Source organism: Syngnathus leptorhynchus, chromosome 9, assembly GCF_054491065.1.
Source record: "Syngnathus leptorhynchus isolate UIUO chromosome 9, UIUO_Slep, whole genome shotgun sequence".
Classification (NCBI taxonomy): Eukaryota; Metazoa; Chordata; class Actinopteri; order Syngnathiformes; family Syngnathidae; genus Syngnathus; species Syngnathus leptorhynchus.
In genome coordinates, this window is record NC_141203.1 from 13,857,910 (window position 1) to 13,881,533 (window position 23,624).

General features: G+C 55.7%; 5 protein-coding genes across 6 annotated transcripts; 3 read left to right on the forward strand and 2 right to left on the reverse strand.

The window, feature by feature from the left end:
• The first annotated feature begins 69 nt into the window (after positions 1–69).
• Positions 70–5,074, forward strand: stk17b (serine/threonine kinase 17b (apoptosis-inducing)). The gene is made up of 7 exons (XM_085920658.1): positions 70–967; positions 1,779–1,991; positions 2,056–2,194; positions 2,292–2,418; positions 2,644–2,692; positions 2,781–2,960; positions 3,375–5,074. Exons 1-7 carry the CDS (start codon positions 846–848, stop codon positions 3,610–3,612), a joined length of 1,068 nt encoding a protein of 355 aa, XP_085776784.1. The 5' UTR covers positions 70–845; the 3' UTR covers positions 3,613–5,074.
• On the reverse strand, positions 4,913–7,055 carry c9h2orf69 (chromosome 9 C2orf69 homolog). The gene is made up of 3 exons (XM_085920661.1): positions 6,349–7,055; positions 5,961–6,199; positions 4,913–5,687 (listed from the first exon to the last, which is right to left on the reverse strand). The coding sequence occupies exons 1-3, from the start codon at positions 6,577–6,579 to the stop codon at positions 5,225–5,227; spliced, it is 933 nt and encodes a 310-aa protein (XP_085776787.1). The 5' UTR covers positions 6,580–7,055; the 3' UTR covers positions 4,913–5,224.
• On the forward strand, positions 6,117–9,107 carry ftcdnl1 (formiminotransferase cyclodeaminase N-terminal like 1). Of its 2 annotated transcripts, none has more exons than XM_085920659.1 (6): positions 6,117–6,257; positions 6,334–7,348; positions 7,724–7,844; positions 7,986–8,081; positions 8,146–8,306; positions 8,400–9,107. In XM_085920659.1, the coding sequence occupies exons 2-6, from the start codon at positions 7,340–7,342 to the stop codon at positions 9,042–9,044; spliced, it is 1,032 nt and encodes a 343-aa protein (XP_085776785.1). In that variant the 5' UTR covers positions 6,117–6,257; positions 6,334–7,339; the 3' UTR covers positions 9,045–9,107. The 2 variants fall into 2 exon arrangements, with proteins under 2 accessions (XP_085776785.1, XP_085776786.1); XM_085920660.1 differs by having other exon boundaries at positions 6,334–6,615.
• Positions 9,101–21,134, forward strand: LOC147051424 (uncharacterized). The gene is made up of 14 exons (XM_085920773.1): positions 9,101–9,253; positions 10,455–10,594; positions 14,021–14,111; positions 14,177–14,311; positions 14,420–14,488; positions 14,558–14,596; positions 14,670–14,795; positions 14,865–15,026; positions 15,102–17,272; positions 17,358–17,472; positions 17,582–17,639; positions 18,952–19,314; positions 19,534–19,623; positions 19,688–21,134. Coding segments are annotated over exons 3-14 (3,420 nt in total). The 5' UTR covers positions 9,101–9,253; positions 10,455–10,594; position 14,021; the 3' UTR covers positions 19,690–21,134.
• gpr39 (G protein-coupled receptor 39) lies at positions 20,765–23,409 on the reverse strand. Its single transcript, XM_085920656.1, has 2 exons — positions 22,292–23,409; positions 20,765–22,128 (listed from the first exon to the last, which is right to left on the reverse strand). The coding sequence occupies exons 1-2, from the start codon at positions 23,088–23,090 to the stop codon at positions 21,752–21,754; spliced, it is 1,176 nt and encodes a 391-aa protein (XP_085776782.1). The 5' UTR covers positions 23,091–23,409; the 3' UTR covers positions 20,765–21,751.
• Between the last annotated feature and the right edge of the window lie 215 nt (positions 23,410–23,624).

The window sequence follows — 23,624 nt, forward strand, 5'->3', positions numbered from 1 at the left end:
CAATCCAATTCAGCTGAGGAGGGCCGCCGAGGCTACACAAGCCAGATTGAGACATTTGGAAGGTGGCTGTCTATTATGAGCAGAATGTCCAAGGAAGCTCTGACTGAAAACGTCTGGGCTGTTTAGTTTCAAGTCACCATTTTAGAGTCCATAGGGTTATTTGCAGGAGTCCTTCAAAAGCCTTGTCCTCTAGATTTTGCTCAATTGCTGCCAAATTTGAACCTTATGTGATTGGCAATAAGAAATTGCGTCTTTGGGTAAGGGTGCAGCACGACAGTGAGACAAAACTGAAAAAGTGACCATTTGGTTTTGGAATCAAGCACAGATTTTAAAAAATGCGTCAACTAAGAGTTACTTTCTCATTTTGAACTCTTTATTTTTATTTTTTTCCCCCTATTCAAACGCAAAACAGCAGTGCGCATGTGCCGAGCCGAGCGGTGACGCGTCGACAAAAGTGTCAAACAAGAAGGTCGTTCAAAAAGAAAGACAGGGAAGGAAAGAGCGAGCGAGCCAGCAAAGAAGCGGAAAGTCTCCCACAAAGTGTAACGATTTGGACGCGCTAATCAATGGAGGGACATGTCGTCGATGGTCTGTTTTTGTCGTCGAGTTCCTCCTCCTCGGCTAAGTTGACGAAGTCGGGCTGACCTGACCGCGGCGCGGAAGCTAACCGGGCTAGCATGGAAGCAGCCGGCGGCTGGCGGCGGTCTTAGTTTCGCTTCGCCCTTTTTCGAGAGTCCTCCTCACGGCCACCCCGAAGCCGTGTTTCTCGTAGCGGCGACCCGCTCGCTCGCTCGCTCGCTCGCACTCTCGCTTCCTTGCGCCGACTGCTGCCGATCGAGGCGACGATGTCTCGGAGGCGGCTGGATAGCCGCAGCGGGCTGGCTGCCGGACTGCTGGCCGAAAGTCACACACCGATCAGCGCGGAGCCTCTGGATGCCGTGTTCGAAGTCACCGGCGAGCTGGGGAGGTGAGCGGAGGAGCACTTCCCAAACACAATTTGTTTCTCTCGCCCTTAATCGCGGAAAGGTGACAGATGTTAACCACAACTCCTGGTGGCCAAGAGACATGCCCTTCCAGGACCACCAACAAATAATGTCAGACCAAACAATTAGAGATCAAGTCGGTGTTAAAGTCCACCAAGACGTGGTCATGGCTTTCGAAACAGAAGCAGTCAGTTTTAAAACTACAAGTGTATTCTCTAGTTCCGGGCCTTTTACGCTGCAATGGAAACTTTAGAACTTGTGAGAACATGTGATGTCACTTTCAGCCAACAGCGAGTGGCACCATTTAAAAAATCAAACCCATTTTGTTCTCCAAAAGGTCATATTGTATTCCTGCAATAGTGCGCCCTTTGTTCTAGCGCCGGGTGAAATTGCAGACCTCCACGCTGCGACGCGGCCCCGCCGGGTGCCCGGGACCGCGCTTTAAGCACCCCTTGCTATTTTAGGCCCAGGAAACGATGAAAGGGCAGATTTGGTTGAGCGTTTACATGGCTATTTGCTTTGGCTCCACACTACAGTGGAAGGCGGTTTCATGTTGCAAATCTAGGTCACTTTTCCACTTTGCTCTTGTCTGTCCGTCCGTCCGTAAACATGAACTTTGTCCAACCTGTTCTAGCGGTTTGGAGTTGTCATTCCTGCAGTCTGACACTTTGATGGGAACATCTCCTCTTCTCATTGACGTTCTACTTTTAGTGTCACGTTTTGTTTGACCTGTTATTCGACTGGCGCTTTTGGCCGGCCGCAAGCTGAACCTTAATGGTGTCCACTTTGTCCAAGGGGCAAGTTTGCTGTGGTCAAGCGCTGCGTGGAGAAAGCCACGGGCAAGGTGTTTGCCGCCAAGTTCCTGCGCAAAAGGAGGCGGGGCCGCGACTGCCGGGCCGAGGTGGTCCACGAGATGGCCGTCCTGGAGACGGCCCGCAGCAACCCCAGGGTGGTCAACCTGCACGCCGCATACGAGACGGACCACGACATCGTCCTGGTGCTGGAATAGTGAGTCCCGACGGCAAAGCGAGCGTGCGCTCGCCCGACGCTTTGACGCTGCGGCCTTTTCCAGCGCGGCGGGCGGCGAGATCTTCGACCACTGCGTGTGTGACGAGCTGCTGCCCGAGGCCCAGATCACCCGTCTGATCAGGCAGACGCTGGAGGGCGTTCAGCACCTTCACCAGAGCAACCTGGTGCACCTGGACCTCAAGGTGGCCGACGGACGTGACGGGCCGGGGCCGGGGCCGGGGCGGGGCGGGCCTCTGCTGCACCTTTGCCTCCGTATTGACTCTTTGCGGTGTGTCTCAGCCTCAGAATATCCTCCTGACCAGCCTTTCCCCACCCGGGGACATCAAAATTGTCGACTTTGGCCTGGCGCGCAGATTGGGCGCGGTCGGCGAGCTGCGAGAGATTCTCGGCACACCTGAGTATGTGGGTAAGCCAGAAGAAAAAACAAGTCACGTTTGTGCGGAAGAAAGCGAGCCAGCGCGCGCGCGCTGTTGCGAAACCTCCTTCCGACATGAAAGAAAAGTCAACAATTGAACGCACCCCCCTCCGGTTGGAATGACTCAACCCAATGAGTCAGCCCTTCCTTACACGTCTCGAGCAGGAAGTAAGTTGTCCACCTTAAATGGCATTCTTTCCGCTTTTCTTCACTCAGCACCGGAAATCCTCAATTACGAGCCCATCACGACCTCCACGGATCTTTGGTGAGTTAGCGGCGGCGGCGGCGGCGGCGACCACTTTGAAAGGCAGCCAGTGGCTTTGTTTGCTGAGCCCGACCGCCGTTTGCCTCAGGAGCGTGGGCGTCATCGCCTACATGCTGGTGACGGGCGAGTCGCCCTTCGCCGGCGACGACAAGCAGGAGACGTACCTGAACGTGTCCCAGGTCAACGTAGACTACAGCCTGGAGGCCTTCTCCAGGGTTTCCGAGCTGGCCGTGGACTTCATCCGAAAGCTGCTGGTCAAAGCGCCCGAGTGAGTAGCCACAATAGAAAAGAGCAAAAGGGCGGACGTCTGCCCTCCTTTCATATTTTTTAAGGAGGAGGTCACTTGCCAACAGCTCCTTGCACGCTCCATCAACAAACAAACAAACAAACAAATGCGGCTTGGAAGTAGCAATTAGGCCGCCTCCCCTCATCATGGCCACTTTCTTTCCGCTTGCTGTTGTCCAAACTGCTTGAACCACTGGAAATCCCCCGTGGCTGGCTGGCTGGCTGGCTGGCTGGCTTCAAGTCTGGAGGCCAATCTCAACGCTTTTTTTCTTCTCAGCGTCACCGTCAAACCGCAACTGCTGCTTTTTTTTTGTTTTTGTTTTATTTTTTATTCCTTTGTCAATTCTTCAACCGGCTGGCTTTGTTCGCCGCTCTAACGAGTATCTGTCGCCGACAGGGACCGTCCCAGCGCGGCCGAATGCATCGCCCACCCTTGGTTGTGGCAGCCGGCCGGCCCCGAGGTGCCGTCCGTCCGCGGCGCCCGCGAGCGGAGCTGCGGCGGAAAGTGGGCGGCGCCTCCGCCCGAGGACCCCGAAGACAAGGAGAACTTCCTGGAGTCGGCGGCGCCGCTGCACTTTCACGCCAAACGCGTCCGCTTGGACGAGGAGACGCTTCTCGGAGACGGTGACGTGTGAAATGGCTTTTAAGAGCGCCGGGCGACCCATTTCCATATGTTGATGAACGCAAGCCAAAGATAATCATCTATCTCACTCCTTCGCCGCCCGCCATCGCGGCCCTCTTGTCGCCAGTGGACTTTTGGCGGCGGCACATTCTGCGCTTCTTTTGCCACGTGGACCGGACGGGCGGGCGCCATAAGCACATTCCCACACTTGATGGCCACTTTTTGGAAAGCCCAATCTTTGAATGGCCTTTTTCCCTTTTCAGTGTTCATCCGATTGTCAGGTGACGACACGTCGGCGGCCAAACCGGTTCCGCTTTTGTCGTCCCGCGGAAAAGGGAACCCGGCGTGCGGCACTTAACTTCCTCATCGACGCGGCGCTTTATGCATTCACGCAGGTTTTTAAAATGAAAGCTCTTCTTTGCGCATAAACAGAAAAAAAAAAAATCACTGCTCACTTTTCATATTCCTAACGTCGACTTTTTTCATGTCACTTCTCCGTGTTTGCCATGTGACAAATTCAGGCAATTGACTCCATGTGATGTGGACCATATGCGTCCGAGCGCTCGTCACTGTCTGTTAACGTTCAGCTCAGAATGAGGCTGCTTTTTTTTTTTTGTCGTCATATAGGTGACGCAAGTATGTACAACAGTGCCTTGAGAAATGAGTGACCCGATTTTTTGGGATATACAAGCCATCTTTCGGTTGGCTTTTTTTTTTTTTTTTTTACTCACGAGCTGAAGCTTGAGTGGCGGCTCGGCAAACATTCCATGCTCGCTGGCTCACTGGCTCCTTCGACAAAGAGGCTTCCAGCTGTTTGATTTTCAATTGTACGCTCCAACAAAACCAGTATCAAAGTTTTGTCCTTCATTTAACTACTTTGCCTTCAAGAAAGCTCTTTCTAGCTTCATGCTCTCTGTAAAAAAAGTGCTTCCTTTTTTATTAACAAAAAAAAAAAAAATTGGGAGGCACCGAAATTGATGATCGACACTTTGATTGATTTCGGTGGCAAAATAAGATTTGTTGCCAGCCTGCTCGTGGAATGAATTGAATTGGATCCCCGAGCGGACTCTTCAGGTTGGATTTCCAAATGAGTCTTGCTCCAACTTGCGTTTTCTCTCGATGTCTTGATGACAATAGTCTACTGTTTTGCCTGATATGTTTGTTTCTTTTGGAATGGTTCCAATTGAACCCAGGGTCAACTCAGGTTTTGTGATCAAGCCACACACAAGCTAATGCACATTTTGGGCTCATTAACGCTGATGGAGATGATGCAGCGGCGGTGGCTCCTCGCTCGCTCCCTCCCTCCCTCCCTCCCTCCCATATGCTTGACTTTTGCTTTGAAGATCCGTAAAAAAACAATTGCCAATTTTTGCAGCGGAAATGTCGAACAAACAAAAATCCTGTATTCAGCGCAACTATTAAAATCACTCATTCGAAGCCAGCAATGAGCAAAGTGAATAAAAACAGAGGTTTTATGCAGAGTTTCATTTCTTGACACGATTTCAATGTGATTGACGGGTCATTGAGACCCATTGGAATTCAAACGGAATGATCGCCTTTGCTACATTCAACAGCGACGACGGCCGGCCTGGGTGACTGCGACTTTAATTCTCTTTTGCTTTCCCTCAGAATTCCCGAATGACCCCAAAATGGTTTTCAATGGACGGCGGCTCGTCCGCAAAATGGATTTTATGGCGCAGACGTGCCCCAAACTCCTCCAGCCTCTTCACGAAAGCCGCGTGCTCCCGGCCCACCCAGGCCCGCGCGGGGTCCCGCACCTCGTAGGGCGTCACGTGGGCGTGGAGCCCGACGCCGCTGGCGGCCAGCTGGCCCAGCAGCTTCCTGTCCGTCACCCAGGTCTCGCTTCCCCCCGGGTGGCCGCCGTCCAGCCAGAACATGTCCGATAGGCTTCCGGCAAAGTCCGAGAGGCGCGGGTCCGCCAGGGCGCCGGCCAGTTCGTGCACCACCTGGTTGAGGACCACGCAGCCTTTGCTGAAGCCCACCAGAGTCAGGGAGAATCCGCTGCCGCCCGTAGGCCGGATGGTGTTCGGCAGGCCGGCTCGCTCCATCCCGTGGACCAGCAGAGACCTGCGACCACAGTCCAGGTTCGTCAGCTTGAAGATTCACGCGTCGCTTTTGGCTGGGTTGATTCAAACCATCGTATGTTGGCGTATGTTTGAAAATGATGTGCCTGATCTATAAATGACATCATGGTCGTGCTCATGCTAAATGTTGATGGTGTGTAAGCCCAGTTGGACTCTAAGGTCAGCAGACATGAGTCAATTAGTGGGGCAAACATGGTGAACTAGCATTTAGCTGTCACGCTAAGCCATGGCTTCGAAGGAAAGAAGTTTCCCCGACCTGAGTTGGCGCAGCGCTCCGCCGTCGGGCGAGTACGGGCCGTGTTGCGGGGCGCCGAACATGTTGCTCTCCACAAAGTTGCGGTAGCTGCTGAACTTGTGCAGGTGCATGCGGGAGGCGCGCACCACCCACACGTGGTGGCCGGGGAAGCGGCGGCCCAGCGCGACGCCCACCTGCTCCAGGCTCCACGCCAGCCACTGGGCGCACTCCGGCTGCGAGGACATCTCCTCCTGGAAGTTCTGCAACAGCAGCAGCAGCACACACTTGGATGCTGGACGCTTGCAATTTCCTCAGAAGGTGAGCCCCCGGTGACTTACTTACTTACTTTCAATCAGATATGTTAGTAGCCAGCGCCCCCTTCCCTCCAATGCAGTGGAGCGGTGCTCACCTGAATGTCCCCGTGGAAAAACACCAGATGCCTGCTAATGCTGCTGTTATCTGCCTGCGACTCGTGTCCGTCTCCGGGCCGGAGGAGGAGCAGATCGTTGAGCATGTTTGCTTTGCACCCGGGCACGGCCAGTAGCTTGTGGAGCCTCGGCGCGTCCGGACCTTTGGAGAGTCCGACCGGACGGCTGCTCGACGCCGGAGAGGAGGACGGCGGCGCCACCGTGGTTGTCATCGGCGCGTTTTGGGCTGCAGCTTTCACAATAATCAGGTCAATCCTTCAATCCAATGCGACAGGCACAGGACCTCTTGCGTGACCACGGACGTTTCCGCTCTCAGGGGGCGCACCCCGCCTGAAAATTGTTCCAATATGCGTTCTTCTGCTTGTTTTTGTGATTTGCCCACAGAGAGGCGCTGTTTATTAAATCCACGGACGGACGGACGGTAGCACCGTGTCGTATTGCGAAACGTTCTTGAAATTCAACACGTCGTCCGTCAGTCCGTCAACTGCTCCTGCGCGTGGCAGAGTCCGCCCAGCCAGTCCATGTAAGCCAAGATAGTTCACAACCAACGATCGTCGCTTACTTCCGTTTTCGCTCGAAGACGACGAAACAAGAGTCGAACAAAATGCTTTGAATCTGGCACGTTCAAATGCAGTGCTCTGAATACGCAGGAACTAATGAAGGAGAGCAAAAATCATATTCAACATATGCGAGGTCATCGGCTACAGTACGTGAATCAGAAGCGACCATAAGCCAAGATGGTTCACTTGTGCTTACTTCCGTCTTCGCTGTGTCGAGCACGACATCCGGTCGCCTCGTTAAACGCGATCCAATGCGCTCTCTCAGTAACATCGGCATGGTTACATTTAATATTCGGCTCAATTGAAAACTTAAAACGAGTTATTAAATTAAAGGATGTCTACACGCCACTTTTCACATTTCACGGTAGTATTGTGACAGGTAACAGGTTGGACTTTGCCCAGTCTCTGTACGATGGCGATGGTAAGCAGCCGGTGATTGTTGACCACTCGGTGAATACTAACTTGGATATGAAATGTTGCACTTTCCTAAGAAAACAAAGTGTCAATGATGAAAACAAACCATGATTGCGAGATAGTAGATAGTATGGATGTTACGTCGTTGTTAAGCGACTTTTTAATGAGTTTGAATAGCTTCTTTTGATAGAATACTGCTCAGTGGATGACTTGGTTAGCACACTTGCCTCCCAGTTTGGAGGTTGTGGGTTCAAGCCTAGGCTGGACCATTGTGTGCTCTCTGTGGCTTTTCTCAGGGCACTTTGTTCACCCCCCCCCCAAATCAGCATGGTCACAAGATGAGCATGTTTCTTCCCCTCATTCCACACATTTCTTCTTGCAGAGAAAGATGTCGACCACTGCATTGGGAAGACGCCTGGTGACGTGTCTGCTCAACGTGTCGGAAGCTCGCAGGGCGGACCTGGTGGAAAGCGTGGCCGAGGCCGCCTTGTACGACTCTCGAGGCAAATCTGATTTCTGACTCTCTGCAACTTTTGCATGGTCGTTAGGCGACTGCTGAAAAGGAATCTGCTATTTTTTGAACACAACTCTCCAAATCGGACATTTGGTTTTGAGCAGCTCTTGTTTTCATTGCGATGGGGCAGGTGTCGGAAGAGAGGCGACGGCGGTGCTGAACATCTTCAACGACCGCGACTACAACCGCTCCGTCATCACAATCGTGGCCGCTATCGAAGCCATCGGTAGGTCCCCGTTGGCTTTGATGCAACCTTAATTGATTAGCTGCCGTCTTTGTGCGCACTTAAGGGGAGGCCGTCTTGTCCGCCTGTGAGAAAGCCTGCCAGCTGTTTGACATGCGCGCCCACTCGGGGGCCCACCCGTGTATGGGTGCCGTGGACCTGGTACCCATCTACCCCTTGGGGGAGGACGTGGGACCTGACGACTGTGCTCGAGAATCTCGCGGTCAGGTTCTGTTTGGGCGCGTGTTCTTTTGCGGAGGTCCGGGCGGGGCGGGGCGCTCATGTTCCCGTCTGTCTCTGCTCTTTGCCGGACTCGCTCAGCCATCGCCACGGGCCTCACCCGGCGAGTGCCGGGCACCGGCGTCTTCCTCTTCGGGTGGGCGGATGCCCCTCTTCAACGGGGGCTGGCTCAGCGGAGGAAGGAAATGGGCTGGTTCCGGAAGACAGCGGACTCCGACGTCGGAGCCGTGCCGGACAAACGCTTTGGTCTCACGGGTAATGGCACGACGACGCTTGGATCCAAAAGAAAATTGTTCTGGTTTGTCTTTTTTTAATGGCAGGTGTCGGGGCCAGTCCTTACGTCATGAACTGCAACGTGACTATCGCCACTCAAGACCTGAGTGTGGGCCGGCGCATCGCCGCCGCCCTCAGGGAATCGGCGCCGGGAGGTCTTCCGGGGGTCCAAGTCCTGGCCTTGCCGCACGAGGGGGCCGTGGAAATTGCCTGCAACGTGGAGAGCGTGCCGGGGCTTCCGCCGGGCCAGAGGGGCGCCACGGCGGCGCCCTGGCCGTCCTTCAGCATCGCGGGTCAGCCGTACTGCCACGTTCCGGCGTCTCTCATCGCCGCCAGGGTGGCCGAGCTGGCGGACGAGCACGGGGTTGCCACCGGGGGCGCCGTTTTGGCGGGCTTCACCCCCGGCGAGTGCCGGGCCTTAGCCGAGGCGGCTCTGTCTCGAGGGATGGCTGAATTTTGGAAAGAGCGACAAAGTGTACGCAGCATGTGAAAATAAATTGGGCTTCAGCAAACGACTCGGATTTGCAGTGCGATTTGCTTCGTTTTGGCAGCGTTGCCGCTTCTTTGACGCGCCATTGAGTAGGACGAACAGCACCCCGTGAGCAGTTTGCCGTTTTGTGGGAGATAGCTGCCGGCTTCCCGCCTTGGACTTTCAAGCAAAAGTAAGTCATCCAGCTAAGCTAAACTAAGCTAAGCTTCCGGCATCTCTGCTTCTTGTGCTGCATCTTTTCCGTTGAAGGCGGAGCGTGCGCAATCCCGCTCGCGCATATGCACACGCCGTGCCTGGCTGTCAGGCCGCCGAGCATCACGGCTCCATCTAGGTCAAAGCAGAAGCCCAGAGGGATTCTTCTGCAACGGCGCGCGCACACACGCACGTGCATGCGCGCATGCATCTTCATATGAGCGCATCCGTTCACGCGCTCAATATTGGCTCAGCCGACTTGTAATTTGGCTCAAGAGCAGCGTGACTAAGCGCGCTCGGGAGCGATTCTTCTCCATCCTAAAAGAGACACTTAAGTGCATTTTGGGTGTGCGTGCAATGCGTGCGTGCACACGATTTGATCTAACGCAGCCTGGCAGCGTATCACCCGAGATGCGAGCGAGTGCACGCACGCATGCACGCATGTGTGACGGCGGGCGGGCGAGAAAATAGAGGAGCTTATTTCCTCACGTCGTCCTCCGCCAAGCCAGCTATAAATACACGCAGCTCTCTGTTGTAGCGCTGTAAAAACAGATCCCCACATTGCCCCCATGAAATTTGGGTTTAGAAAAGGAGCAAAAGACTATCTTCATTTGGGTTCATTTGCAATAGTCCAATTCAACAATCCCCAAATCCTTCTGTTCTTATCCCAAATGTCTGCAATGCCTTTTTTCTTGTCAGACTGCAAAATTGGGTTAAAGGAGGGGAGGTGGCTGGGTGGGGGGTGCATGCAACAAACAAGCAATCCATTTTCATGCCCCCCCCCCCCAAATGCGCTCGCGCCACACGCGTCACCACCTATGAAGCGTGGCTCCCGACTCCGAGCCGGCCCAGCCCCCCGCCATCCACACATGTTCACCATCCTCTGGGCAGTTGAGGAACCCAAAGAGCGAGAGGAGAGAGAGAGAGAGAGAGAGAGAGAGCGGCGAGGTGGAAACGCGGCTGAGCATCACAGGGAGACACAAATAGAGCCATAAAGCGGCAAATTAGGCACCGTGAGCGCGAGGGGGGGAGGAAGAACACCAAGGAGAGGAGGAGGAGGAGGAGGAGCGGAGCTGCCGAGTCCTTGGCAGAGAGAGCCCTACTAGAATCTCCCCCCCAATTCTCTCCTTCCCCCTCATCGATATTTTTTGCTCTCCTTTCCTTCTTTTTTTGTGCGCAAGGATGCGAGCACCTGCCAGATGCTCCTGATGCCGGATGCGGGCGGGCGTCCGCACGGGCGGGCCCGGATGGATGCGCTGCCACTGCCGCTGACCCAGATTACCCGCTGCGCTCCGGGGATGTGACGTCCATCTCTGACGAGGTAAGGACCTCCGCAGGAGCATGACGTGCCGGCCGGCAAGCAAGCCATTGCTTCTGCTTAGCTTAGCTTAAGCACAAGTCGACGCTTTCATGTCCGCCAATGCAAACATACTATGGCATAATTGGCACATTCCGAAAAGGTCCTGTGATGTCACGTATGCGTGCACGGCTGGCAAAAAAGCCATTAGAGAGAAAAAAAAAAACATGCAAAGACTAACGTGACAAATTCACATTGGTGTATGTCTTCAAATCATGAATGGGTGAACAGTTTGGAGAAGAGAGTTCCCAAGAAAAAAGACGTACTGGCATTTTTCAAGAGCTTGTTAAAGCCTTGAAGTTTGACTGGAATAACGTTGTCCTCATGTTGCAATGTAAACATACATGGTAGTAGTTGTTTTGAGAAGAATCTTTTTCAAGAAAAGAAATCTGGACAAAAACAGACGTACTTTGACAAGTCACACTCTCACAACGTCAAAGTTGAAGCAGGAAAAGCAGAACGTTTTTGCCCTTTCTTGACTTTTGACACTGACGGATTTGCCGGCGGAGGCAAAATACGGCTCTGGAAGCCAGATTTTGGCCCCGTTGGCAAAATGGCCCCGAGCGAAGCCATGCGCAAAGCAAGTCTGACCAAAGCCTCCGTTTAGACGCCGCGGCCACATTGAAGCGGTTTGGGCCCAGCCTGCTACGCTGCATGCATAATACACAAACAGGTAGACGTGGCACGCACACACGCATGGCAACAAGTCGGCATGCTCCAGAAAATAGGCTAAGCTAAGCCCCGCATCAATAATTGACTGGCTCCCGCAGGCTAGTTGGCCCGCCGGACACGTTGATCGCAACAAGAAGCCACTTCTTGGCGTGGCGCTTTCTTGGAAAGTTTCCCTCCCAACAACATCAAGCCCTGACACCACACAAAATCTGAGCGGGAGAAAAAAGCAAATGTGTTTGCGCGCCGTTAACCGCCGTCTTCAACGAAGGTTCATTGAGTGGGGCGGCGCTGACCTCGGCCGGCGCGGATGGGGCAGCCCGACGGATTCCGCCGCAACAAGCCCAGGAAAAAGCCCGGAGGTTCTTTGAGGCTCCCGGCGAGTGCTTGCGGCGAGCGGCTGTCAACGGACCTGAGCTCAGAAGCGGCCGGCTTCGGCGCCTTAGCCAGTCTGCGTCGGAGCAGAACATTTGGTTTCGGGGCCTTTTTTGCAAGACGCGGGTCTCGACGTTAAATTGCTCAATGAAATGATGTCCAAACTCTTCCCAAAGGGATTGGTTCAAATCCTTTTCACAACAGATGTCAAAAGATGAAATAATCCTGATTGTTGTCGTTCAGTCTGAGCACAATCAAAAAAGACGCGTATATTTTTAAAAGCACATCAGCAATAAATAGCTCTCGCTCAAAGATTGAACTCCAGAAATAAAAACACGCGGCGGGACCAGATTAGACCAAGAGAGCGACAGAAGAATAACGTCGTCTGTCTCAGCGGGCTAACAACCTCTGTGACATCAACCATCTTCAAAAAGCGCTCAAAATATCAGCGGGCAATCGCAAGCAAAATACAAAGTGAAAGATGGACATCATCCGCTAGGCCTTTGATGGCAACAACTCGATGGAAGACCGGCTAACTCGTAACTCGTTGATTAGATGCCGCGATGTTGTTGAAAGAAACCATTGTCGGTACAGTCGATTCATTGAAAGGGACACCCGTGTCGCTGAATGACAAAATGGAGCTAAGCTAGCCCGACGGCCATCGATGCATCCCGCACGGGCCGAGTCCAATCCGCTCGTAGTTGGAAGCTGTTGAAACGTGAGCGGCCCGCCCCGATGGGTTCCGACGTGAATGGCCACTTTAACGGCGTAGTAAGACGTATAATGGGGCTCAGCGCGTGCCGTGCCGCCTTTGTTTGCCGCCCATTGTGAAGCGCCATCAATGTCCACATTTGTCCCGGTGGAGCCGGCGGAGGCGGCGCGGCCCGCTCTTCTTCTTCTTCCAGCCGAGGCCAGGCCAGGCCAGGCTCCGTTGTGCGCCATGGACATTTGGAGAGCACCTCTAGCTTTGTTCTCCAAAGGACGCGTCTGGTCTTCAGAGCCGAGCCCACTCGGTGTCCTGTTGGTCGCGTGATACCACTTTGTAACATGCCGTGTTCATCGCGGTATGATTTGGAAGTGTCCTCCGTCCCAGAAATGATTTGTAGGTCAGCAGAGGCGGCGAGCGCTTCCTTGGCAAGCGTCACTGCCTGCCAGTGACGTGCACCTGAGGCCATTTGCAATTTGACAAAGCCTCACTTGCAACGAACGGCTGTGTTCATTTGCGATGGCCTTTCAGCGTGGGCCCAAACTCGGCGCTTTTCAGGAGCACGTGTGGACGTATATTTGGGTCGGTCAGCGTTTGCCTTCCTCGTTGGGGTTGGAGTGGTGTTAACTCGGCAGTAGTTCACGTGCGGCCTGCGCCCGAGTGTAAATGGGTCGGACGGAGTGAGTCGCGAGCGGCCAGAGGCGCAATTAAGTGTCATGGCACTTGACCTGGATTCATTGTGAGGGAACCTTCATGGACATTTGTAAAGGCCCGTCCGTGTCAATGCGTCCTTTTGTACACATTCCCCAGTAAGGATCACAAACCATCAAGCTGGACTCAAATGCTTCAAAGCAAAAGAGCTTCCCGTTCACCAACATCTGTCCTTCTGCAATTCTCAACGCATTTCCAATCAACAACAATGTATTCATTTGCGCAGGCAGGCAGCAATCAGGACGGACGGACGGACAGTCGGAGGGAAGGGAAGGGAAGGGAAGCGGGCTGACCCGTGGCCGAGGCTCCGGCAGACGGTGACGCCGCGACAGAACTTCTCCGACCGGCCGGCCGGGTAAAACCTTCTCCCCTCCTGCACCGCGGCAAACAGACCCAAAGCGGCGAGGAGCCTGGCCCAAAATGGCTCACCTAATATGGGGAAGTTGGAGAAAATATGAGCCATCAAGTCAAACTTAGGACCTGTCAATCAGCCCAAAGCGTTGAACAGCAAGTCTTTGGCTTTGTTTTGCACGTTGAGCACCGGGCAACTTAGCTTCTCTTTTGCTCCTTCAAATGCAAATGGCTTTCTAAAAATACACTGCGGCTGGCTGGCTGGCTGGCTGGCTGGCTGGCTGGCTGGCTGGCTGGCTGGATGGCTGGCTGGCTGGCTGGCTGGCTGGCTGGCTGGCTGGCTGGCTTGCTGCTGGCTGGCTGGCTGGCTTGCTGCTGGCTTGCTAGCTGGCTGGCAGGCTGGCAGGCTTGCATTTCAACACGAGCCCAAGCCATCGCGAGTGATCACAGAACCGTTGAGCCTGATCAGGGGACGGATGATGTCGCAAAAACAAATATCAGCCCTTCATCAAGCGCACATGAGCATTGAGGATGCGTCAAATGAATGACATTCAAAGGTCACTTTCTTCTTTCCGCAGGATGGAGGAGAGCGCGCCAAGCCTCCTGCAGAACCAGGACTCGTCGGAGAGCCCCAAGGTGGACCCACTGGACCTGATGAAAGCATATAAGGTAGAAAAGACCGAGACGCAATCCACCGAGGCCAAATGACGCCGCGTCTGCGCTTTGCTTTCCAGGACAAACTTTTGGAGGAGATGTGGAAGCAGCAGGACAGCCTCGAGGCTCCGGCGCCTTCACAAACGTCGCCGCGGGCTCCGGACGAGGACTCCGACCAAGGCGCTTCCGTGCTCCGGCGTCTCAGAGCTCTGGAGGTGCGACTCGGCGACAACATTTTCGGCCGGTCACGCTGGCAACTCCGCTTGATGATCAGCGCCCGTGCGCTGGCGGTCTCTCATCCGGTGTCCCTGTGGCTCTCGCAGGCCGAGAACTCGGCTCTGTCCTTGGAAAACCGCAACCAGAGGAAGCAGTACGAACGCTGCCTGGATGAGGTAGGACCCCACGACCAGGGCGGCGGCACCCCGTCAAATGTGTACTCAAGCGTTTGTTTGTGACTGCAGGTGGCCAATCAGGTGGTCCAGGCTCTCCTCGCTCAAAAGGTAGGTCAAGGTGGAGACTCAAGTGCTCGCTCTGGCTCTGGCGCTCTGGTCCTCCCTCTTGTACTTTTGGCAGGACTTGAAAGAGGAATGCGTCAAGCTGCGCACGCGCGTCTTTGACTTGGAGCAGCAGAACCGCCTCCTGAGCGTCTTCTTCCAACAGCGAGTCGGCACCGCGCCGAGTCCGCTGCCACCGCCGCAGGTTTGCTTTTGGATTTCAGTCGAACTTTTTGTTTGCTTGAAAGTAAAAAAAACGCTTTCTTCTGTCCAGGAAATCCAAAGGAATGGAAAAGTGTCGATTGGCGCGGGGAGGTGGCCCTGTCTCTTGAGTCTAACGTGCCCGCGCGGCGGCAGCAGCAGAAGCGGCGGCCAGCTGCCTTCGTCCGGCGGCTCGCGCACCTGGGCCGAGGGGCGGGGCCCGTCCAAACAACAGGTGACAAACAGCCTCCGACACAGCCAAGGTCATCGCGAGTGAGAGACAATGATGACTGTGATGCTTGCGACGCAGCGCGCCGCCGGCTGGGACGCCGAGACCAGCGCCGGCCCCCTTGCCGCTCGTCCGGCAGACCTCGAGCGTCTTCAGAGCAGCGTCTCCAAGAAGAAGAAGGACTGCACCACTGCGTCCGATGAGGGCGTCAAACGTAGCCCGTCGGGGACAAACCAAAACGTGAACATCAGCCACGAGAGCGTCAACCGCTCGCGTATCAGTCGGGAATCCGGTGGCCAGGTGTCAGGAGAGGTCCAGAGCCACCACGGGGCAGAAGAACCTCTCAGCGTCACAGACAACGGCAACTTCTCGGCAGAGCAGCCGCGAGCGGAAAGCCACAACTCCGGCGTCACCTTAAGCGACAGCAACAACAACCCGGAACCGTCCGGCGAGCGCAAATCCCGCACGGATTCCCGGGCCAGAGACGGCGAGCCCGGCGGGCGCCATTCTGCCACCAAAGCTTTGAGCTGCGTGAGCGAGGCCCGGCAGCGCAGCTCTTCGGCCGAGGTCCCTCGCCACGGCGACGGCGTTTGCAGGAACCCCAAGCCCAAAGCGCAGCTCTGCGACTCGGCCAGGAAGGCCTTCATCCTGCGCAGCAAGAGCGCCGACGCCGGAGCCGAACAGCACAAACAGGTCCGCTCGCCTCTGCATCAGAACCTCATCCCGGGTCACAAGTCGGGCTGCCCCAACAAAAGGAGCAATCACGGAAAAGCGCACAGTTTGAATCACGAGGCGGAAAAGAACGACGACGACTCCAAGTCTTTGGAGCGCGTGCAACAGCGCTCCCCTCTGGCGTCGCCGGTCAAAAGCGCGTCGCTGACGGCCGACGCCGAAGATTCAAAGCCGCAAGCCGCCACCATTCACCCGGAGCGACTCGCCGAGCCGTCGTCCTCTTCGGAGCCGGTCTCCCCGCCGGGTCGGAGCCCTTCGCTCCTGCTCAGGACCGCGTCGGACTCCGGACACGGTCCTCCGAGCGCCGCCGCGGGCAAGAGCGCATCCGTTCGCCAGAGCGACTTTCCAGCCGACAATCAAGTGGTCCTCAACGGCCATTCGCCTAGAACGCCGCCGGCCGCCCCCCGCCTGGAATCGGAACCGGGTGTCGGGAGAGCCGCCGCCGCCGCCGCCGCGTACCACGGCGGAACGGCGGCGGCGAAGCCCACCGTTTTGCAAAGGTCTCAGCAGAGCATCAGCGAGCCCAAACTTTCCCAAGTCCCGCCTCAGACGTACGCCAAGTGCCAGAGTGCTGCTTCCAGAGCTGCCAAAACGTCCCTTCCCGCCAACGCCAGATCCCACGAGGCCATCTCGGGAGCGGAAAGCGCTACCTTTTTCACCTTGGCCCGTTCGCAGAACAGGGAGGATCCCGACCCCTGGGCCAAAGGCGTCCAAGGCTACCAGACGTACATTTGCCAGCCGCACGTGATGAAGGAGCGCAAGACGGAGACCCGTTGCAATTCTCTGGATTCCGAGCCCGGCGGCGTGACGGCGGCGGACTGGGGCTTGGACGAGGAAGGCTGGCTCTTCAAGCGTTCCGTCTCGGTGTCCACCAGACCCCCGCTGAAGCCGGTGATGGGCATGAACGGGGCCAAGGCCCGGAGCCAGAGCTTCGGCGCTCGCTACGCCGAGCGGCCCGGCGGCTTCAATCGCTCGGGCAAGGCGCGCACTCAGATCAAAACGCACTCCGGGAGCTCCCTCAACTCCTTGGGCGACGTTCTGCCGGGAAGCGTGAGCGGCTCCGTCAGCTACCACTGCCCCTTGAACCGATCGCTCCTCAACAACTTCCTGATGGAGGAAGGCCCGGCGCTTCCTCCGTGGCCGGGCTCGTCGGGCGAAAGGCTCCAGAGACGCCTGCAGATCGAGCAGCAGTTCCGCAGCGCCTTCGGCGAACCCGTCTGCGAAGAAGCCGAGAGGCGGGGCCCCGTCACCGCCATCGAGGAGAAGGTGATGCTCGGCATCGAGGAGAACTTGCACAAGTCTCAGGAGCAGGAGAGGAGCGGCCAAGTCAAGCACAAGTCGGGATCCGCCTTGGCCAACTGGTTCGGTTTCCGCAAGGGCAAGCTTCCGGCCAAGACGGACGCCGTGGCCAAGGCCAAAGAGGAGAAGAGGGATCCCAAGATGAGCTCGCTGCTGGCCGGGGGGAAGCAGACCAAGACGGACAAGAAGAGAGAGCGGAGAAAAAGCGACGGAAAAGATTGGTGAGACGTGTCGTCGCCGTCCTTCCGTTCGCCAAATGACAATGGCCACCCGCCTCGCGCTGACCGCCGCCATTTGCAATTTCAGCTCGGCGGCGGGAAGGAGAGAGTCGCACGATGCCGTGCGAGCGTGCATCTCCGTGCCCTGCCCGGGGATCTTGCCGCATGGCGGCGGCGGCGGCGACATGGTGGGGGAGGCCCAGGTGAAGGAAGCGGCGCCGGTGGCGGCGGTGGCGGCGGTGGCGGCGGGCGAGCTTCTTTGCGCTAGCGCGCTTGACCTTGATCTTTTCTTTGGTTTCTGTGACGCGCCAGAGAGGTGAGGGCCAAAAGGGAGCCCTGATGGCCAGCGCCCTGCAGGACGCCGTCACGGGTAAGCTGGCAGCCAACAATGGCTCTGGGAAAGAAGTCTCACTGAGGCTATGTTGCCTTTTTGCAGAAAGAAGTAAAGAGCACTTTTGAAATGTTGCTGTAAGTCCAGGCCTCCTAAGCACTAACCCAACTAAGTTTGCCCTCTGCTACTGGCTTGATTGCATTGCTTCCGACACGGGTGAAAGCAAGCGCTTTAGCCCAATTTGTATTTTGCTGGAGTCGGGCCCGCCGTGTGTGCGTGCGTGCGTGCGTGCGTGCGTGCGTGCGTGCGTGCGTGCGTGAGGCGTCCCGCAGACAAGGTGAACTTTTACGATGGTGACAGGAGCCACTCGGGAGCAATCCGGCCAGTCTGCATTGTGAAGGTAACGCTTGGCTCAGCCTGGCGGCATGTTGTCCACGCATTGCCTGTCCTGGCCTGGCCTGGCCTGGCCTGGCCCCGCCTCATTGTCCTCCTCATATGTTGCCAGGGTGAGCCCATTCTGGATCTAATTGTTCAATTAGATCCGTCGCCAGTCGTGCTTTCGATGCTCGTGTCGTGTTTTTGTGTGTGGTGTGGTGGCGTGGCGCGGCGCGGGCGGGCGGGAGACTCTTGGGCATCTTTTCCCCTTTTCAAAAAGGTTTCCGTTCAATGCAAAGGGCGTCATCGTATCTATCGCGTGGCGGATTTGCTTCGGCGCTTTTGGGTGCAATTCCACCGTCGGCCAGGGCAAGTCAATTGGAATTTGCCTACTTTCTGCTTCTTACGCCGACAGAAAGGTTGATTTTGTCTGGCCGCGGGCAGTTGTAAGAAAATGCCATTTGTTGAAATGCGGTGTGTATTTGAAGGCATGGTGCATTCCGTGGTGGACGCATGCTGGTTGTTCAATGTCAAAACGGAACGGACAGCGTGCGTGCTTGAAGTGGACTCACTGCAATTGGCTCTTTTCCAGCCTCCGTGTCAATTGGCACTGCTAGAAAATAAAGTGGCGGCAAGTCCTTTGCTTATTTGGAAAGTGACACAAACGCAACGGAAAAATGAGGATTTGGTTTTTTCGCTCAACGAGGTCGAAGCCAATGCAGTGTTGTCCGTCTCGGTCATGTAAATAATGGCGGGTGGGCTAAAGAACGGAATTCAGTGCCAGCCACTTCAGCCACAGTTAGCGGTGTCGCCGGCCCCTCCCTCGTCTTCCTCCCTCGTCTTCCTCCCTCGTCTTCCTCCCTCGTCTTCCTCCCTCGCCTTCCTCCCTCCCCTTCCTGCCTCGCCTTCCTCCCTCCCTCCCCTTCCTCCCTCCCTCCCTCCCTCCCTCCCGCCAACCGTTGTGCTTGTGCCCCAGGGTCCGGCCGCCAGATGCGAACCTTGGACAGCGGAATCGGGACCATCCCCCTCCCCGAATCCTGCTCCTTCTTCTCCTCCATCCTGCACCTCCTCCCCAAGTCCTCGTCATCAACCCCCGGGCCCGAACCCCAGCCATCCGTCGCGGGCTCCTCCGGCGAGGAGGCGTCCCCGCTCCCCCGCTGGAGGATCCCCTCGGCTTTTGGGGACCACGGGGCGCCCCCTTCTCTGTCCGCCCCCGACCGGTCGCCGCCTTTCCCCTCCGTGGCCTTCCTCCGAGCCCAACCTCAAGCCGTCGTGACGTCTGGCCGCCGCCCCCGCCGCGTGTGCGATCCCCGCGACGCCACCCGGAGAGCCCCGCAAGGTAAAGTAAAGGAGAGCCGGCGGAGGTCGGAGACGCCGAGCGGGACGCTCGCCCTTTGCGTTCACGCCACCGGCAGGTGATGCGTCGTATGAGCGCTAGGCCCGGGACGCCCGGGACGCCCCGTATTTGATCATTATTGTGTCTTGCGACTAAGGTGGCCTCCGCCTCAAGCTTGGCGCATCCATCCCCGCAGCCCATTTGCACTCTGCTTTTTGCCAGGTGAAATGGAAGCAAAGAGGCTGACCTACATGAAAAGCAAGAGCAGGACGGCCCAGCAGAAGGAGCAGAGCAGGCTGCAGCTGGCCAACTGTAAGACCGCCGAGAGCTTTTGCCCAAACGCCGGCTTCCTTTTCACTCGCCGTCTGCCTTCCAGAGCACGTGGTGGTGGTGGGAGAGCTTCGCCAGAGACGCTCCCGCCCGCCCAGGAGCTTGTGGCCGTCGCTCGGAGACTCGTTTTTCCTCACTTTGCATTTGTGACCTCTTGCGAATCCGGATTCAATGCGAAAAAGGCAAAGCTCGCGTGGAGATGGGCGGCGCTCCTGGTTCGGTCCAGACTCAAATTGAAGTTTGAACGGTGTGCTTTGCATTCTTGCCACAAGCTCCTCGTGATGACATTTTGGTGTCCAATTGCAAGCACGTGTCCTTCAAAACGTCTGTGTCAGGATTGCAGACTTTGTCTGCCCACTCGCTGCCTGGCGTTGATGATTTCGGGGGGTTTTTTTTTTTGCTACGTTTGGTTGGGTTTCATGTTTTCCTCGCATCCTTTTTGGTGCGACGTCACCCGGTTAGGGTTTGCATCTGCTGTCGTCAGGTGGAGCGATGGGTCTGGTCCAGGTGTGCCCGCCGGGTTAGCTTTTGCTTTGCATCTGTTCTCGCTCCCCCGGGCCAGCGGTCTTGTCCAGGTGCGCTCATCCCTTTGCTGGTATTTAGGCGCCTGCTTTGGCTCCATCCTACTTTTGCGTGTTGTTGTTGTTGCTGTTGAATCATGTTGCCTCTGTTACCTTGTTCATGTAATGGCCCTTTTGTTTTGTTTTTGCAAACTTTAATACTCCTGCTTGTGCACAACTGGCTCCACCCTTTGCACCCAGAAAATCTTTTTGGGTTTGCAAAGGCTTGCAGTTTGGCAGGCGGGGTCAAGTTGCAAACAAGCCATTTTGCCACGTTTCCACTTTGAATGGATTGATGTGAAAATGTCCTGAAGCCACCTTTTTTTTTTTTCCCATTTGCAAAGCACTGTTCATTGGCACCAAATGATGGTTTCCACATCAATCGGGCCACTATTGAGCCATATCAAGGTTTGAGGGGAGAAAGCTTCAAACCGTAGCATTAGACCTCTTATTTACCTCGTGACTTAAACTATGCTCACCTGCTATGTGCATGTTGGAGAAAGAAAAAAAATAGCAGCGCTATTTATACCCGTAGCAACACAAAGCTCTTAGAAATGCGTGAGGCGGTTTTTATTGATCAGGGAAGCGAGTGGCAACACTGACATACGGGTAGATTGAGCTCGGCATTCTTCTTCTTGTGGTCGTGGACAAAAAAAAAAAAGACTCATTATAATGAGTATGCATATTGTATTTTTCTAACATTTACCTCGTATTTGTTACTCACTGCACTGATTGGTGGACTTGTCAGTTTATTGCACATTTATTGTAACTTCCTTATATTGATGTTTTTTTTTAAATATATCGATAAAAAAAAACGGTTAATCACAATGATGTCTTTTGGTGATCGTTTCCTTTGCACTCATCACTTATGAAATTGCTTTGTTTTACTTTGGAGGGGAAAAAAAAAGTAACAAATAAAGTGTTTCCTGTTTGACCTGAATTTTGTTTGCTGTTTATTCGAATTGGACAACTCGAGCTACGCCAAGTATGAAAATATGGCAGAAACAGGCAAATATAGGACAGACAGGCCTTTTGGAGGAAGGTTCCGTGTGTAATTGAATTGAGTTTTTTTCCAATATTATGACAATCATTGCTTCAATGAATCAATATATGCCGCTTGATGGTGGCGGCCGAGCTGATGGATGTTTGCGTCAAAAAAAACCAAAAACGTGGAGGATGAGATGAGCCATTCCAGGAGACAGCAAGTGAAAAAATAAAAAAGCAAGCAAGAAGACAAATCCGGACGAGACAGACGCTGCTCCTTCCTTCCCTTTGCTTGGCCAAGGAAGATATTTCTCACGATCCAGCAGCCCAAAATAAAGGCGGAAAGTCCTTGTGAGTGTTGCATTGATTTCGAAGAAGCTCGCTCAGTGTGAAAAGTCGACATGATTTGGTTTGATCTTGCACGGTAGAAATATCGTACACACTGCCATCTGGCGGAAGAGCATTGAATCGCACTGCTTGTCAATTGGCTAGCGCACACGAAGCTGGACAGGCAACAATGAAGCAAGCCATTTGAGCATCCGTGGCCATTCTTTCCATGTCAATTCCTACAAAACCAAGTCCGCCTCTGCTCCCGGACCCGAGTCACGCGGCTGCGGCTCCTCTTCCAATCGGATCGCGTCGGCGGCCAGCGGCAGGGAGCTCGGCGGCACCGACGTCACCTGGCTTCGCAGGTTGACGTGCCGGACGTCGAGGCGGCAGCGCAGCACTTGCACGAAAACCCGGCGGAACCGGCGGGAGGACACGTTGTACAGGAAGGGGTTGAGGGCCGAGCTAAGGTAGAAGAAGGTGTCGGCCACCGGGTGGAGGACGATGTAGCTGTGGAAAAAGGCCGCGCTCCAGCGGGACTTGGGCGCGCCGGCCATCATTAGTCGGCGGATCTGATTGGGGAACCAGCACACCAGCAAGGAGCCCACGATCAAGCCTGAGGAGGGAACACAAACGTCAACCAGCGCAAGGCCTCTGGAGGGCGGCGGCCTCGAACGGCGGCCTCGGGCCTCTGGAGGGCGGCGGCCTCGAACGGCGGCCTCGGGCCTCTGGAGGGCGGCGGCCTCGGGTTGACGCCAGCTAGCGTGCCGAAAACCTACACAGAAAAACGATCGTCTGCTTCCTGGCCATCTTCACTTTTTCACTCTCATGCTTGGACCTTTTGACATTTCCGTCCGAGGAGCCCAGAGACCTCCTCAGGACCACGATCATGGCCCGACACATGAAAGCCACGGCGGCCAAAACCAGCACGTAGATCAGGAAGGCCACAAAGACGCTGACTCGGTACATCGGCCAGCGCTCCCTCAGATTGGTGCAGAAGGTCAGGTTCCGGAGCGGCCCGTCAGCCCGCGCGGCTACGTGGCCTTGCGTCCCCGTGGCCGCCAGCAGCGGCAGGGCCACCAGAACGGACAGCAGCCAGGCCAGGGCCAGCAAAGCCGACGTACGGCGCCCGCTCAGGCTTCTGTAGCGGAAGGGGTGGCAGATGGCCACGTAGCGCTCGAAGCTAAGCGTGGCCACGTTGAGGATGGTGGCGTAGCTGCACGCCTCAAACACAAAGTTGTAGAGCTTGCAGGCGGCGTCCCCCCCGGACGCCGTGGTGAACGGGAACCAGATGGCGCTGTAGAGCTCCACGGGCATGCCCACCAGCAGAACCAGAAGGTCGGAGCAGGCCAGGCTCACCATGTGCTCCGTCACGTTCCGCTGAAGGTAGCCGTTGCGCCGGAGAACCTGCGTGACTCGGATGGTGACGGAGTTGCCCGCGATGCCCGTCACCAGGATGAGGCCGTACAAGACGCTCAGGAAGACTTTGAGGCCGCGCTGGGGTTCCAGCCGCCTCCAATCTTTCTCCTCGTCCATGTTGCCGTGAGTGGGTGGAGAACCGGGACCAAAGGACGACATTTTCAAGACCTTCTTTCACTAACCTGCGATTGAACAAGCACGCCAAAACCGTGGCGGCGCACTAAAGACTTGCGGCAGCTCGTTGGGCCAAATTCTTCATGGGCTATCTCCTCTTCCACGCCGCTTTGGATTTTGCTCGTATCGATTGTGTCTTATCAGCTTCTGGGCGCAGTCGCCGTGATTAGAACCGGCCGGGACCGACGGGCGGCTGGGACGCTCTCTTGCGACGTCAGAGGTTTCATCTGGTCTCCATGGGAGCCTCCCCCACCCCCCCAAAAATAGTCCTCTATGTGTTCTTTGCCCATGAAAAAGTGTTTCAACAGGGGGCTGCGCTTGGACAAAAGTCCTCCCTCCCTCCCTCCCTCGCTTGCTTCCTCCCCCAAAAGCAGCCAAGTTAACCATTAAACGCCATGACAAGGATTTGCTCTCCTTCCTTATCATGAGCGCCCGCCCGCCCGCCCCGCCTTGAGCGCTTGATTCGTAAGCGCAGTCTGTGGATTAGCAGCCAGATTCCATCTTGTCCTCCAAACAAAT

Bases quoted from the DNA above. Each gene is read 5' to 3' on its own strand.
- stk17b (XM_085920658.1), top strand. From the start codon at position 846: ATGTCTCGGAGGCGGCTGGATAGCCGCAGCGGGCTGGCTGCCGGACTG. The intron at 968-1,778 runs GTGAGCGGAGGA...ACTTTGTCCAAG, and splicing joins GTCACCGGCGAGCTGGGGAG to GGGCAAGTTTGCTGTGGTCA. The intron at 2,693-2,780 runs GTGAGTTAGCGG...CGTTTGCCTCAG, and splicing joins ACGACCTCCACGGATCTTTG to GAGCGTGGGCGTCATCGCCT.
- gpr39 (XM_085920656.1), bottom strand. From the start codon at position 23,090: ATGTCGTCCTTTGGTCCCGGTTCTCCACCCACTCACGGCAACATGGAC. The intron at 22,129-22,291 runs GTAGGTTTTCGG...TTCCCTCCTCAG, and splicing joins GCAGACGATCGTTTTTCTGT to GCTTGATCGTGGGCTCCTTG.
- ftcdnl1 (XM_085920659.1), top strand. The intron at 7,845-7,985 runs GCAAATCTGATT...GCGATGGGGCAG, and splicing joins CGCCTTGTACGACTCTCGAG to GTGTCGGAAGAGAGGCGACG. The intron at 8,082-8,145 runs GTAGGTCCCCGT...TGCGCACTTAAG, and splicing joins GGCCGCTATCGAAGCCATCG to GGGAGGCCGTCTTGTCCGCC.
- c9h2orf69 (XM_085920661.1), bottom strand. From the start codon at position 6,579: ATGACAACCACGGTGGCGCCGCCGTCCTCCTCTCCGGCGTCGAGCAGC. The intron at 6,200-6,348 runs GTGAGCACCGCT...CTGCTGTTGCAG, and splicing joins TTTTCCACGGGGACATTCAG to AACTTCCAGGAGGAGATGTC. The intron at 5,688-5,960 runs GTCGGGGAAACT...CTGTGGTCGCAG, and splicing joins GGAGCGCTGCGCCAACTCAG to GTCTCTGCTGGTCCACGGGA.
- LOC147051424 (XM_085920773.1), top strand. From the start codon at position 14,022: ATGGAGGAGAGCGCGCCAAGCCTCCTGCAGAACCAGGACTCGTCGGAG. The intron at 17,273-17,357 runs GTGAGACGTGTC...TTGCAATTTCAG, and splicing joins AAAAGCGACGGAAAAGATTG to CTCGGCGGCGGGAAGGAGAG. The intron at 17,640-18,951 runs GTAAGCTGGCAG...CTTGTGCCCCAG, and splicing joins CCTGCAGGACGCCGTCACGG to GGTCCGGCCGCCAGATGCGA.